The sequence below is a fragment of the Ochotona princeps genome, chromosome 3 (genome assembly GCF_030435755.1).
Source record: "Ochotona princeps isolate mOchPri1 chromosome 3, mOchPri1.hap1, whole genome shotgun sequence".
Taxonomy (NCBI): Eukaryota; Metazoa; Chordata; class Mammalia; order Lagomorpha; family Ochotonidae; genus Ochotona; species Ochotona princeps.
The window spans coordinates 113102836-113118246 of NC_080834.1; the positions used below are offsets into that span (position 1 = coordinate 113102836).

Genomic DNA, 15411 nt, shown 5'->3' on the forward strand with positions numbered 1-15411 from the left:
TCAGTCTCCTTAGAAATTGTGAAAAAAATAAGTTAGTGCCTTATTTTAATGCTGAAGGAGAAAAAGTAGTTGTCCCATTGACCCACTAGCAAGCCCGACTGATACTGGGGTTTGTGGTACCATTTTCTGTGGTTCTAGCACTGTATGATGTGGATGGGCCCTCCCTCAGGTCCTACCAGACATGTTTAGCAAGTGTTATGGCTTATAACACCAATAGTCCTAGAAACAGTACCATGAATATGAGTGAGCCCTACTCTAGCCCAATAGCAATGTATACAAGAGATTTTACTCTGCTGGCTAAGACTCTAGCATAGCGAATCCAGGGAAGTTCTTCTGTAGGTTCATCAGGTAGATTGGAGTGGAACTGCAAAATTTGGCATTCATTCTTCTAGTCCTTGTGTTGCATGGTAGAATGGGATCATCACCAAGACCTCTCAGCATGATATCAGATATTTTATGGGCTGCTGCTGCTGCCAGCCAGCAGAAGCAAAGGGTAATATGTTGACTTTTATATAGAGTAAATGAGAATAACTCTTGAGCTAATGTTCAAAAACTCCCACAGTTGCAGGAGATCTGCCTCTTGCCCCACAAGTTGCTTTGACTCCAATTTTGATCCTGATCACTTCTGGTATCCGTGGAAAAGAAATCTGCTGTGCAACTTCAGTATTCCGTGGAAGTGAAAGAGGAGAGGGAGGTGATGTGGCTTCTTTTCTCGAAGATCAGCAGTTGTTCAGAATAAAATCAGCCCCCCAGATTGAAGAAAAGGTCAGTGGATGACCTTTCAGTTGAATCTGTGGGTGGCAGGACACAGAAATTTTTTCTTGCCTTGATTTGGTAAGACAGCAGCTCCCATCCAGAAGCTGGCTGCACCACACAGCCAGCTGCAGCAATGTATCTATCCACCTGCTTTTGTCCCACGGAATCTTCATTGTTTTGTCACGCCACCACTGAGTATTTCCATCAATCAGACCACTCAAAATGTGTACCTCCCTTTGTTCTTTCATGTGCCAGGACATGAAGTCAATGCGACTACACCCTATACAGCAATCTTGGATCTTGGCTAAAACTCTTTAATAACATATATCCTCATTCTCCTATAATATCTGTCCAGCTAAAACCTAAACTCTACTATGGAATGGAAAGCTGCAACTGATTAAAAGAAAGATGGAGATAAAATCAAATGGGTTCACTGGCTGAATGGAGAGGTCCATGGAACCAAAGGAGTCAAAAGGTTGAATTTCTGAATGCTCATGTGGAATTTCACTCATTGAATACGTAAATGGACCCTCCCAAAAAAACTCTTACTTTTGATCTCTGGGCAGAGGGCACAGAGAGGTGGATCTTTTTTTTACATCTAGTAGCATTGCTGTAATATATTTAGCTGTCTTACATCGGAACAAGTAGACAGCTTCCTACTTCCCCTAAAATGAGCATGAATTCTTGCTAATTCTCAAATGATTAAACACTTCTCTAACTTTTATCAACTCCACCCCCAGAAGCATGCTGAATTTGTACATATACTCTTCTGCCTCAAATTCCCTAATCCTTCCATAGACAGCTACAGTAGCACATTATCATAAATATGCATTTGTATCTAGCCACAATAAGATAGCATTTTAGGAGAGATAGCAATGCTCCATTGGAAATAAGATAGAACTATGAAGTTCTTGTTGCAACAAGACAAATGGAGGTTCTACATTAGAATTTCTGAACTAAAGAAAGCATCTTAACAACACCCAACAGACGAAGGTCATGCAATGTGTACCTTGAAGTTCTTGGATGAGGAGTCTACCTAGGTTTTGCTGGAGTAGTAATTATTATCATTAAAACTTGGAGCCTGGAGACTAACACATTTAATTTTCCCTGCAGAAGCTGGCAAGCAAACTTCTAATTCAGAATCTCTGCCCAACTCCAGGTCACCTTCATCAACTCTAGAAATACTGTGCTACTTAATTCCTGGTGGTGTAACAGGGCGGTGAGTGCAGCAATGGTTGGTAGTGACAGTGACAGTGGTGCTAAGCAGGGAAGGGGTCCTCAATGAAAATTCCAGGACAACGTCTTCTCTCTAGCCGGCGTTGAGTCCATAGTTTCCCCTGTCAGATTTTTCCACATGAGCACAGGTGCAAGGAAAAGAGGGTTTATTAAAGTAATTTATGCTTAACTGTATTCAGGCTTAAATATTTTTCAGTTTTTTAATTGAACAAGCTTACTAGATTGCAAATTAGCTCTACAATGATTTATCCCAAGAAAACTCACTCACTCATCTTTAGTGGCAGCTACCAGGATTGCTGTTATAATTTCTGGAAGACTGATGGAGGAGGCTTAAAATTGGGACAACCCTGGCTTGTATTTGCTCAGAAATTCACTGTTTATCTATTATGTTTCATGAATGTGGTAGGTCCTACCAAAAAAATCTTAAAATAATTTTATAATAGAGCTGTGCTGCATTGTATTTCTGGTTTTTTTTTTTTTTAGTACTGTAGGTATCCATTTTTCTTATTTAAGGAAAAACCTGGTTTGATTCATGCTTAGAAGTCAGGGCATATAAAGCAAACAGTAATTCACCAGCCCTTGAATGATTATGTTTTCATTTATAAAGATTTTTCTTGAGATTTTTATTTATACATTCCAATGAAATAATGCAATTTTGCACAGTCCTTAGTTCTTTCATGGTTGTATTTTAATAATAATAAAGTAATACAATAAGCATATCCTGTCTCCTCTTGATGAAAGTATCAAGATTTATTTGCTAAATAAATAAATATTCAGTAATGGATCTCTGCTTAGTAATGTTTAATAGAAAAGTTTCAGGATTAGATATCAATTATTTGAACACTTAGGAGGATAGAGTCATATTTTGCCTTTCCAAGGCAATTTAACTCCCAGGAGTAAACACACGTGTTCAGAGGGATAATATATTGCTTAAAAATAGAACTTTAAAAAGTGCTTGCACTGAAATGCATAACCTTGTTCTCATTCAGTCATCATTCACTAGTAAGGATAATATATTCCTTGTGTTTTCTGACACACGAAGTTAAAATTACTCGTTATAGTCTTTCTTCTTTAAATTATTATAATTTTATCATGAGCAAGAGTGCTCAAGATCAGGCCATTTTCCTCTTTGTAACCAGCTTTCTCAAATGGAAAAAGTTTTAGAATCACAGCGTCTGTCTCCTCAATTTTATTACAAAATTGTTATAGCCAGGTTGGTTATAAAGATGATCAATCATCTCATACTGTACCACGTATAAGGCCAACATTCCTCACGTATAGGGCTAACATTTCTGTTCTTAAAATATTAAAATGTTCATCTTCCCAGTAGGGACTGCAGTGCTCTGGCATTGCCTCTCTAGTGGAAGCAATACTCCTTCCTGAGCAGCTTGCACATCCTCTGCACCAGCAGGTCACAGTGCTGTTTCCCACTCTCTGTTATCCACTGTCCTTGAACTTCACTGAACCATATTGTTCCCTGCTTGGTGTGTTTTCACTGGAATTCTAAACAAAGGCACACTTGATTGCATTTTAAGAAACATCAGCCAGTAATCCAAATATGAAGTAGGAAAGATATGAAGCTTTTCTTCAGCCCCTCGAAGGAATCCAACAGGTTGTATCAGGGTGAAAGAACTTCATTGAAGTATGTGGCAGGAAGCAGACAAATATTATAGACAGTGTATCCATACATTTAACAAAATCTTACAGAATGCCTGCACATAAACACAGACACATGGAAACCTCTCAAAAGTCACTTTTCCTTCTTTAAATGTCCCAGATATACTCACTGAATCTGTTCCTAACGATTAGCTAATCCCTTTTCAGTATCAACCCCGGTTGCCTTTCCAGTCTCTAGGTTTTTTATTCAATACCAGCTTTCACAATCTGCATATGAACACCCCAGGACCATTTTAAAACAACCACAGCTTGCTCTAGCAGGTTAGAGATCATGGGGTAGATACGCAAATGCTCACAGTATTTCTCCTGCCACCTACAATGCCAGCATCCCCAATAGGTACCAATTTGTGTTCTGCTGTCTTGCTTCAGCTTCCTATCCTGCTCTTGCTCAATGACAACAAAAGCCATGGAAGATGGCCAAGAGTCTGAGTCCTTGGATCCGGTTTTCAGATTGGCTCAGCTCCCACTGTTGTGGTCACTTGGGGAATGAATCAATAGATAGAAGATCTTTCTGTTTCTCTTTCTCTCTGTAAATCTGCCTTTCCAATAAAAATAAATAATTGTTTTAAATGATGCTGCTAAGGATACCCAAATCTCATTCCAGAGTGCCTTGGTTTGATTCCTGCCTGAGGCTCGTGACTTTAGCGTCCTCCCATTGTGCATTCTGAGAGGTAGCTCCTCACCGGGGTGACTCTCTTAGTACGGTATCTGCTATGTGTCTGACTCAAATTTAATTCCCAGTTCCAGGCGCTGGCCTGGCCCAGCCCTGGCTGTTGAAGGCATTTGGAGAGTGGAACAGTGTATGGTAAATACTTGGCGTATCTCTCTGCCTCTCCTCTTCTCTTTCACTGTTCTGCCTTTCAAATAACAAAGGAAGTTATTCTTCCCATCTGATTGCACTCCATGAAAGCCCTTAGATTTAACTATTAAATTTGATGCTTATTTTAGGATCTTATAGGAACCTGTTTATTATACAGTAAAATATTCCCAAATTTCTAAGGTTCTCTTTTTCCATCATTTTGTTAGTTTTTTTTTCTATTTGAAAAGATGATTATGATGTTTTTCTCCTGTCATCAGTTAACTAATGCAAAAACTTACATTTAGCAATCTTCTTTTTCTCTTAAAGATGTATTTATTCTTATTGGAAAGGCAGGTCTACACAGAGGAGAGACAGAGAGAAAGATCTTCCCTCCACTGATGCATTCCCCAAGTAGCCACAATGGCCAGGGCTAAGCCAATCCAAAGCCAGGAGCCAGGAGCTTCTTTTGGGGTTCCCACACAGTCACAGGGTGCCAAGGTTTTGGGCCGTCCTTGACTGCTTTCCCAGGCCACAAGCAGGGAGCTGGATGGGAAGCAGAGCAACCAGGACACAAGCCAGCACCACATGGAATCCCAGCAGATGTTAAGATGAGGAATTTAGCCATGAGCCATCTCAGCAGCCCCTTCCTGGGAATTCTTTTCTCTTGACTTTGAATTGACTAGGCTCCAGCCATTGTGGCCACTTGGGGAGTAGACAAGCAGACAGGGGGTCTCTCCTTCTCTCTGTAGATCTGCTTTTCAATAAATAAATAAATAAATCTTTATAAAGTAATAATTCTATTCCTCAAACTGTTGTCTCAAATAAGAAAAACAGTTTTCTCAGAAATTCAAAATTGAAGAATTTATGACTATTTTACATCTCAAGTATAGTTTCAGGATGCTGTATCAGCTACAGATGTATTGAACTGCTAGCCAAACTCTTGTATGAAGAATTTGGGGTTTCAATTAATAGAAATAAGCTCAAACTGACTTCAGTATTCTTAAGCCTGGAAAGGGCAGGAAGAAGCCTGGAGCACATTGGTTTACATGGCTGAGAGCTTTGCAGGTAGAACATTTAGGTATAGCTTGAGCCAATAGCCCAGCCCAGCCCAGCCCAGCCCAGCCCAATAGCTTATTGTTTTAGTTCCACAGTAAACTTTATTCTCAAGTTCGGCCTCAGGTTTTAATATCTGAACCATGCCTTCAAATGCTAGGCTCTCAAATGTAACAACAAAATGTTCAAATGTCATTACAGATTTCTACTTGCACTGTCCCACAAAAGACTGAATGGATCTCAATTATTCATATTGATTCAAATTGAATAGTGTTCATAAGTGAACCATTAACTGAAATCAATGGAATTACTGACTTAAATCAACTGAGTTCTAGAAGAGGGGCGAATTAAGAGAATCCTCCCAAAGGAAAAAAATGGGAAGGAAATCCATGCCAGGAAGCCAACCAGCCAATAATCCTCCCAGCCCTTATAGGTCAATGAGATGGCAATTTATTGGAATCCTAGCAAACTGCATAATTGCAATCTGATAAACATTGAAGGAAATAGCAGTATTTTTAATATTTTTGTTGTCTTCAATTCTACCTTGGCAAAGGTAGAATTAAGGAACTCTTATGTAGTAAAATCCAGAATGAAGATCCAATACAGTTGATTAAACAAAAAGCTTTGGAATTAATAGTAGTTGTGAGTAAAATTCAGAAGAACTATCTATAAAATCCTGTGGGGTTACTTGCCTTTCTAACATTTTCTGTAATATGTGAGAGCGAACATAAACAAAAATTGGTCTAGGAAAAGTAAACCAGCAGCCTAAAGTGAAAAATAAGGTTCTTGTGAACACAAACCAATCTTTTCCACTTTCATTTGTGATTTTTGAAATCACAATAGAAGTCAAAGAAAAAATATAACTTATTGTACAAAGATTCATTATACATTAGCTTTCCAAGACATAAAGTGCAAAAATCAAAATATTCTACATTTTTGAAAATAGAAAAAAAATGGTCATTCATATGAGGGCAATAAAGATAACTTAGACTTTTGCTATTTTCTTAATGATGAGATCTTGGAAGTAACTTCCAAGATAGAGAATGGGCATTAAAAAAGTGTATAAGGTAAAACTCAGAAAATTATTGGAAAAGAATAATGACAAAGTGTTGGCATTCTGAAGGTACTTTAAAAACTAAACTCCAAAACTGATCACTAAAAAGATGTCATATAAAACTTGCATGTTCCTAACTCACACTGAACAATCAGAACCTTTAGAAATGAGATTTTGCTCTAGTCCAAAATGTCAGAACATTTTGTAATAGACAAAGGGCAGGGAATGACAAAGACATCAGAAAACATAGAAGAAAATGAAACTTACAGAAAAACACTAACAAATTTGTCAATTTCTGAGCAGTTTGAAATTTCATAATCTGTGCTTTTAAAATATTTTTGTGGGGCTAATGTCATATGGACACCTGTTCTAGTTTCAGTTGCTCCATTTCCAAAATGGAACAGAAGATGCCCCATGTAAAAGCCACGATGAAGCTTCTGGCTTCTGGCTTCAATATGGCCCAACCAGAATTAAACTAGAGCTCTGGTATGGGTGCAGCACCTCAAGCCACACACAATGCTGGCTCCAGTGTTTCGTGACTTTGTGGGTACCTTTGTAATGCTGGCAGTGGGAATCTCTCTACTTACCCAATCTTCTTTTGTGACTAAGAGTCCATATTTTTCAGAAAACAACCAAAGTACAGATACAACATGATAATGAAACTTGATTTTTCTGTCTAAATCAATCTGCTGTATACTTCCGGGCATCTGTTCTTCTCACATACCTAGCAAAGACTATTTTATCACACCTTTCATAAAATGGATAGAGAGTTAAGTTAGAATGAAAATAAAGGCTGTGTGATTTTTTTCCCCTACGCTTAGACACATAAAACAAATTGTATCCCAGAAACTCTACACATTACATTCATTTTGATTTTTTGCAGTTCTATTCTCATTTGACTCATTAAAACTTCCGAGTTTGAAAAGGATTGCTTTTAAATTCATTGAGCGCCAGCAAAGTCTAGGAGCATGGATATAAGTTGAAGATGCGATCTTTAAGATGGTCATGCTTTGTCAAAGAAGACAAGCATATCCACAAGAAACAGGAGTTTCACTTGGGGTACATTCTTTGAGCATCTGAAATGGGGACACTGAGGTCGTCAGGAAGCCCTTGATAGACAAAGCAGAATGTAAAGCAGGCACGTTTGGAAGGAAAGGCAGTGAATGCAACAAGGAAAAATGAACACAGTAGGTGGGTACCTCAGGGTAGAAAAATCACAGTCAGAATTCTACAGGTGCAATCAGCACACGTGGTGAGAGAGAGAAATCAGCAGAATGATTGATAAAATTTTGAACTAGGGAAAAAAGCGTGTAAATCGTGGATAGCCTTTGAAATAAGTGCACAGATTTGAAAGCCTGGAATGCCAAGAAAGGAAATGGCTGATGTGCCTGGAGGTTGTTGTGACAGGCAGTAACAAAGGCAAAGAAATATTCATGAGGTAGCCATGTGGCAATGCATTGCCTGAGCCACCAGGGTATCAGTGAGCCTGGTTGGTTAGCCCCTTTTTGATACCAGGTGTTATGAGAAATTCGGGCAAACTTACAAAATAACATGCATAGAAGGTGTTGATGTAGAGCATCTTGCCAAAGGCTTATTTAATTAGATTTTGAGACTCTTTAATTCATCAGGGAATTAAAGAAAAGTCAACAGGGCCTCGAAAAGTTCTGTAGAATATTTCAATGAATAGTTGCTATCCTTATAACATGTTACCAGTAATCAGCGAAAATGGAAATTATGGATGGTAAAAGTAACACTTTTGAGAAACATGTTTACCCTGTTGGAGGTATGTTGGAACAATGAGTAATGACCTGGAAAGTATTTGGAAATACAGTGTCTCTGTTTCATGAAATTTTTCAGAGAGCCCTATAGCTTTGGTCCCCACCTCTTGTTAGAAGTAGCAACAGCTACAATGTAATTAATGAATAAATTTAATAAAATAAAAATTAAAAAAAAGAAAAACCAGTTTTAATTAACAATATCTATTTCAGAGACCTGGAAGGCAGTTCATTAAATAAATGCTAAGCATGTAAATCTTCCATATATGTAAAAACTTCCATATATGTAATATTCATGTTATAGTAAATACTAAAATGTATTTCAAAGACTTACCCTGAAATATATATTCAATAAAGGAAAGTACATGGCAAAAAAAAAGAAGTAGCAGCAACAGCTAAGTAGTAATAATAATTATTTTACTAGAGTGATCCACCAAGATGTATGTAGAAAGGGAATGTCAGTGAACCACAGACAGCTTTAAGGGCTGCTGAATGAGAAGGCAGGGAGAGAGAAAGATGAGTGTGTGTGTGTGTGTGTATGTGTGTGTGTGTGTTTGTGTGTGTGTATGTGTGTGTGTTTGTGTGTGTGTTTGTGTGTGTGTTTTTGTGTATGTGTGTGTATGTGTGTGTGTTTGTGTGTGTATGTGTGTGTGTATGTGTGTATGTGTTTGTGTGTGTATGTGTGTGTATGTGTGTGTGTATGTGTGTGTGTGTGTGTGTGTGTATGTGTGTGTGTGTGTGCATGACAGAGAGAGAGATGGAACTCCCAGTGATTTTCAAAAAAAGGTAATCGTGTAAAGAGGTCAAAGAGCCTCAGTAACTTAAAACTTGAAAACTAGTCAGCTCTAGCTTTCCATGGCATAAAAATGTATTCTTGATTAAGATGATTAAGGGAAAATTGTTAAACCTCTGTGGCTGAAAGGCATCCTTCATCTGAGGAAGAAAGAATTGAAAGATCATGTTTCTGTAAGGAATTTAATCTGCATAATCTATCTTTGATGCTTTTTAAAGCAGCTGCTTTCCTAATGGAAGAAGTCTGAACCCATGTCGTACCTGCAAACTGATTTTTAATCATAAATTCTGCCATAGTCATCTAAATTTCATCTCCAATTGAGATAAATTGTAAAGGAATGAATTAAGGATTTATTTCTCCCAAGTTTTCTTCCAACATGACAGGAGCAAAGAAGACATTTTTTTAGCTAATTCCATTTTCCTACTGAAGGACAATATAATCTGATTAACTTTCATATCCATCAGAAGCACAAGGCTTTTTGGAAGTAGGTAGAGGTTTATGAGCACAAAATTGAGAACAATTAGTACTCAAATTAATGTTACATGAGAGTCAACATCTGGTAAGTGTATTGTCATTTTGGGTCATAGACCACCTGCTAAGTTAGATGTTCATACAAATGCAATTTGTTCTGCATACAAATGGAAGAAAAATGGCACTTTAAAATGATTTTTTTCCCTAAATTTAACAGTGTGTGTATAGGGGGGTATCTGGTATTTTAAAACCTCTCCTGGGAGTCCGGCATCATGGATCTGGCTAAATTCTCATCTTGCAAGCACCCAGCTCTCATATGGGCACCTGTTCATGCCCTGGCTGCTCCACTTCCCATCCACCTCGCTGCTTGTAGCCTGGGAAATCAGTGGGGGATAATCCAAAGCCTTGCGACACTGCACCTGCCTGGAAGACCCAGAAAAAGCTCCTGGCTCCTGGCTTCAGATCAGCTCAGCTGTGGCCACCTGGGGAGTCAACCAGAAGATGGAGGATCTTTCTATCTCCTTTTCTGTATAAATCTAATCTGCCTTTCCAATAAAAAAATCTCAAAAATAAGAAAGAAGGACCCACCTGGAAGCTAATAAATGATGAAATATTGACACGATAAAACCTATAGATTCAAAAAGAATGGAAAATACTTACATTTTTGAAAAAATTTTTCAATACTTGCATTTGTGCAAATGTATTTTAAAATCAATTAGCTGTGCTGCTAAAATTAAGTTCTCTAGTCAATGTGTCTATTGCCAGTATTAGCAATGGTCTCTTCTTCAACCAACAAACATATGTATTTTAAAAGATTTATTTATTTTCATTGCAAAATCAACTATACAGAGAGGAGGAAACACAGGAAGATTTTCCATCCAATGATTCACTCCCCAAGTGGCTGCATCAGCCGAAACTGTGCTGATCTGGAGCCAGGAGTCCAGAGTGTCCTCTTGGTCTACCACATGGGTGCAGGGTCCCAGGCTTTGGGCCGTCCTCGACTGCTTTTCCAGGCCACAAGCAGGGAGCTGGATGGGAAGCAGAGCTGCCGGGATTAGAACCGGCGCCCATATGGGATCCCGTTGTGTGCAAGGTGAGGACTTTAACCACTAGGCTACTGCGCTGGGCCCAAAGAGCAACAATTATCTATGAGCAATAAGAGATCAATTGCACTATCTTTATAAGTTAGAATCTTCTAACAACTGGCTAGTTTTGAAAACAGTGTCAAATCTCAAGGTTACTTGCTGCCATTGCAACAATCTGGTTATTGGCAGCCTTAGTAAAACTGCTGTCTTCCCTTATAAATACTACAGCAAGACAGTGTTAGACTGGAGATATTAATGTGTGATTCTCAGCTGCAGGTTTTTTAAAGATTTATTTTTATTGGAAAGGCAGATCAGATTTACAGAAAGAAGGAGAGACAGAGAAAGATCTTTCACACATTGGTTCACTCCCCAAATGACTGCAATGGCTGGAACTCAGCCAGTCTGAAGCCAGCAGCTTCTTCCAGGTCTCCCATGTGGGTGAAGGTCCCAAGGACGTGGGCTGCTTTCCCAGACTGTAAGCAGGGAGCTAGATAGAAAGTAGTGCAGCCAGGACATGAACCAGGGTCTATTTGTGATCCCAGCACTTGCAAGGTAAGTATTTAGCCATTGAGTCATCTCACAATGTCCTGCTGCAGATTTTAAAAGCAAAGGAAACATCTATGATCAAAAGGAGCAGAAAATAGTTCCCACATTTTTGAACTGAAATGTGGAAATCACATTTTTACCTTGTTTAGAGAAATGAGCCATCTGGTAAAACAGAAGCATTTTGTAAGGCAAACACCAACTAAAGACGCATGTAATGGTGCAAAATGTATGCTCAAATGCCTGAATGTTACTTTGTTAGTTTTGGAAACTCTTGAGCACTTATTTCCTAGAGTGTATCCAACAACCGTTTTCTGGCATTTCTGTGCTTTTACAAGGCAAAATGTTTCCCATTGATTTTCTCAGCATGACCCTATCTTACCTTGAGAGAGAGAAGCCATTTCACTTTGGTATCCAACTGCCCGGCTGTCTTTCTGGCCCATCTATTGGCTCATTCTGCAATCATAAGAAAATTGGTGACTTCCTGTATTCCCAGTTTCATTATCTTTAGAGTAGGTATTATTATGGATCTGACCCCATATGAGTTGCCCAGGAAGAGATAACCCTGATTGTATGTGGCGCAGAAAAGCCAGATGAATGTTAGACCTCATGAAAATTAAATGATCCTAGGCCACCCAAGAGAAATTAGAACACACATGTTGTGCTTTTGTTCTGTGCTTACATTTAAAATGTATTCTGTGATTTCTAAGTTCTGCAAATAATCAGCATATTCATAGATTTACTTGCTGTTTAACAAACATATTGTATTTGATTAATCAAATAACTGACTGTGAAACTTTAAAAACCATGCTGTGAAACCTTAAAGCGTGTTGGAGGGAGGCTCAGATTAGGTGTTGTGGGGAAGGTAGAAAGTGGACCACAGTGGGAGAAAGTGGGTGGCCCATTGTTCTGGCTTGGAGCAGAATACCTCTACTTTTTTTAATCAGCTTTAATCATTGCACTTGTCAGCAAATGTTAATTCAAACAAAAGGTTTTGTCCCAAGAAACAAAAGAAAAGAAGAAAACAGAGTTAGAAGAGTTGGCGGTGGGGTGGTAGTTAGGATTTAAAGACACTCATAGATAACTATTATTTTTAAGTAAATATAAGTAAAAATTATAGATTACATTTGAACCATTACCATTTGAGTTCTGATTCTATACGAAAAATCGGCCCTTAACAAAACCACAAATCCAGAACTTTTAGAGGGTTGACCTTTTTCTCCTTCTAGCAGATGTAAGGAGAGAAAGCTTATTAAACCTTTCTGTGTTGCTTCCTGCATTTGAAAAGTTGATTACAATTAGCCAAGGCCTCGATGCTCACAATGCAATTAAAATGAGTGACTCTAGCATCCACAACCCCAAGGTTGTGACCCTAACCCTGTATGTAATCCTTAACCAAGAAACCCCACGGCAGAGTGCCATGACAAGACCTGTCGTCTCTGGGTTGGACAACCTGAGTGTGGAATCTCACACACATACACACACACACACACACACACACACACACACACACAGAATCTTCCATCCACTGGTTCACTCCCCAAATGGCTGCAACAGCCAGATCTGAGCTAGTCTAAAGCCAGAAACCAGGAACTTTTTCCAGGTCTCCTACTTGGTTGCAGAGGCCCAACCAAGGCTTTGGGCCATCCTCTGCTGTTTTCCCAGACCCTAAACAGGGAGCTGGATCAAAAGTGGAGCAGCCAAGACACAGAGAGGGCCCCACATGGGACACCTGTGTGTCACAGGTAGGGGATTGACATGATGCATCCCCACACAGCATGCACACAACTCTTAAAACAGTGGGGAGTAGAGTAGGTATTCAGTCAATATTAGCTTTTAGAGTCATTAAGAATTCAGTTTGTTTTAGAACCATTCTAATGATACTTGAGTTATTTCTGAGTCTAAATACATTAGTCAGTGCATTTATCATTTTAGATTTCCTCTGCATTGATAGAGAAGAAGATAAATAAATTAATTACCTATATGTTTTAATTCTCATTTGGCAATCTTTCTTTCATTTTATAGAGCATTATTTTCTTACATCTTAAACAATGGATTCAAAAAATAACATTGTATTTAAAAATCACAGAAAAAAATAATGCCCACACAAGTTGGTCCTGGATGTCCATGATTTTGAAAACAGAGAGGCACGATGACATAATTGACCTTATTTTATTATCTGACTTTATATATGTTTAAATTACTAAGAAAAACACAGCGAAACAGGACTTGATGTTTTGATGTTCAGTTTTACCTTATGCCTTGAATGTATTTCTACTTATCACTTTTCCTAAGTACTGTGGGAGGGAGATAATACTGTGAATATAATAAAACAATAACAAACTCTCTTAATTCTTTTTCTGTCACATTTCAGATCTACAAGGATTACACATATTGCCTCAAACAGCTGATTGGTCATCCTTTCCTCCCCAAGAGTATCTCTTGACTCTGGGGTTTAAAAACAAAGAAGATGGAAAATTTTTAGAAAAAGTATCAAATAGGAAGCTTCCAATATACACAGGTAAATCGCTTTGATTTGCTGTTATCTTTCAATGCATACATAAAGCAAGAATGTGCATTATGCATCAAATCATGTTCATCCCAGAGCCTAGCATGCAGCTGAAGTTGGGTGTCCAACAAATGCTTGTTGGGCCATAAATTATTCTTGCTAATCTTCTTCATTGGTTAGTGAGCAACACTTGGAGAAGTAGACACTGTGACGCAAGCACATTGGGCTAAGTAAGCTAAGACTTCTGTTGCCTGTTAGAGTCCCAGGTACTCTGCTTCAAATCTAGCTCTCTGCTAATATTTCTGCGAAGCAGCAGATAGATGAAGTACTTGAGTACTTGCCAAAACAGATAGGATACCCAAAGAGAGCCCCCTTGACACCGATCTGCAACCTGACACAGATCCTGTTGTTAAGGCAATTTGGAGAGTGAATCAGCTATACAATAAAACTGCTATGAAAGTCAAAAATATACCAACAACAATCTTTAATCACTGAGATTAACTGTCATTGTGTTAAAATCTGTTCCATTCTTTTCCCAGGTATGGAACAAGAGCTTAGATTTCCTTAAGACTATTATACATGTGTAGCATTTTGTAATTATTTTTTGCTTTCAGTATAGGAAAGAGAGAGAAAGAGAAACAGGGAGAGACACAGAGAGATATTCTACCCACTGCTTCACTCCTCAAATGGCCACAACAGTCAGAGTAGAGCCAGCCTGAAACCAGAAGCATGGAACTCCATCCACTTCTCCCATGTGGGTGGAATGAGCCCAATTAACTAGGCTATTTTCCATTGCTTTCCTGGGTGCATTAGCAAGGAACTGGATTGAAAATGGAAACCGCCAGGACTCTAACCAGTGCTTCTACAGGATGCAAGCTTCACTGGCAGCAAATTTACCCACGGTAGCTCAGAGACAGTCCCTGATCAGTAGCTTCAGCTGAAACTTGCAAAAATCAAGAATGTATTCACATGAAGTTAGAGTCTCAATTATATGGATGAAATCCTAAGTTTACCTTATTCCTTCAGCTCTAACCACACAATGAAGAATTCCTGTTTTGTCTGGTACCATGTCCTCTGAGGCTTATCTCAACTTCTAGCTACAAAGTCAAAGGGATCTGCATACTTGAATAACAACTGGGAGGAACAAGACAACAATCAGACACATTTATGACAATACTGTTTCCCCACTCAGGAAAAATACACTCTGCTGAGATAGGTGATTTTTTATGGGCTGTCTCTTAGACCTCTCAATCAAGAAACACAGCAAGATGAATTAATGATGGTTTCTAAAGGGCAGAGTCTCCTCTGCCTTTCTCCTCATAGATCTTCCATTGTCAGATCCATGGTCCCAGAAAGAGGCTAGCTTCTGCACTAAAGATTTCATATTTGTTAATATTAAAGTATATGTTTAGAGCTTGGTAAAGAAATCATTTTGCAATAGAAATCAGGGGAATCAATAGGATTAATGTTTATTTTACAATTTTTAGAATGCAAAACTCCCTTCGGAAAGCTGACCAGAGAAGACACAGTGAGACACATGGAAGCAATGGGGAAGCGAATCTTGCCAATATTGGATCTTATTAGAAGTACCCAATTGAATGTAGGTATATGAGGCTTTTGTATTGGCCCAATTTTATGTATATTAGATAATTCTAGAACA

At 38.6% G+C, this 15411-nt stretch overlaps 1 protein-coding gene across 3 annotated transcripts in view; it reads left to right on the forward strand.

Annotated features, from left to right (window-relative positions):
• The window catches only part of SPATA16 (spermatogenesis associated 16), a 242481-nt gene that overhangs the window by 182904 nt on the left and 44166 nt on the right, over window positions 1-15411 (forward strand). For all 3 annotated transcript variants that reach the window (XM_012928723.3, XM_058661084.1, XM_058661085.1), the window contains exons 7-8: window positions 13617-13763; window positions 15239-15351. In XM_012928723.3, the coding sequence (XP_012784177.2) occupies window positions 13617-13763; window positions 15239-15351 (260 nt within the window). The remainder of the gene's footprint in view (window positions 1-13616; window positions 13764-15238; window positions 15352-15411) is intronic.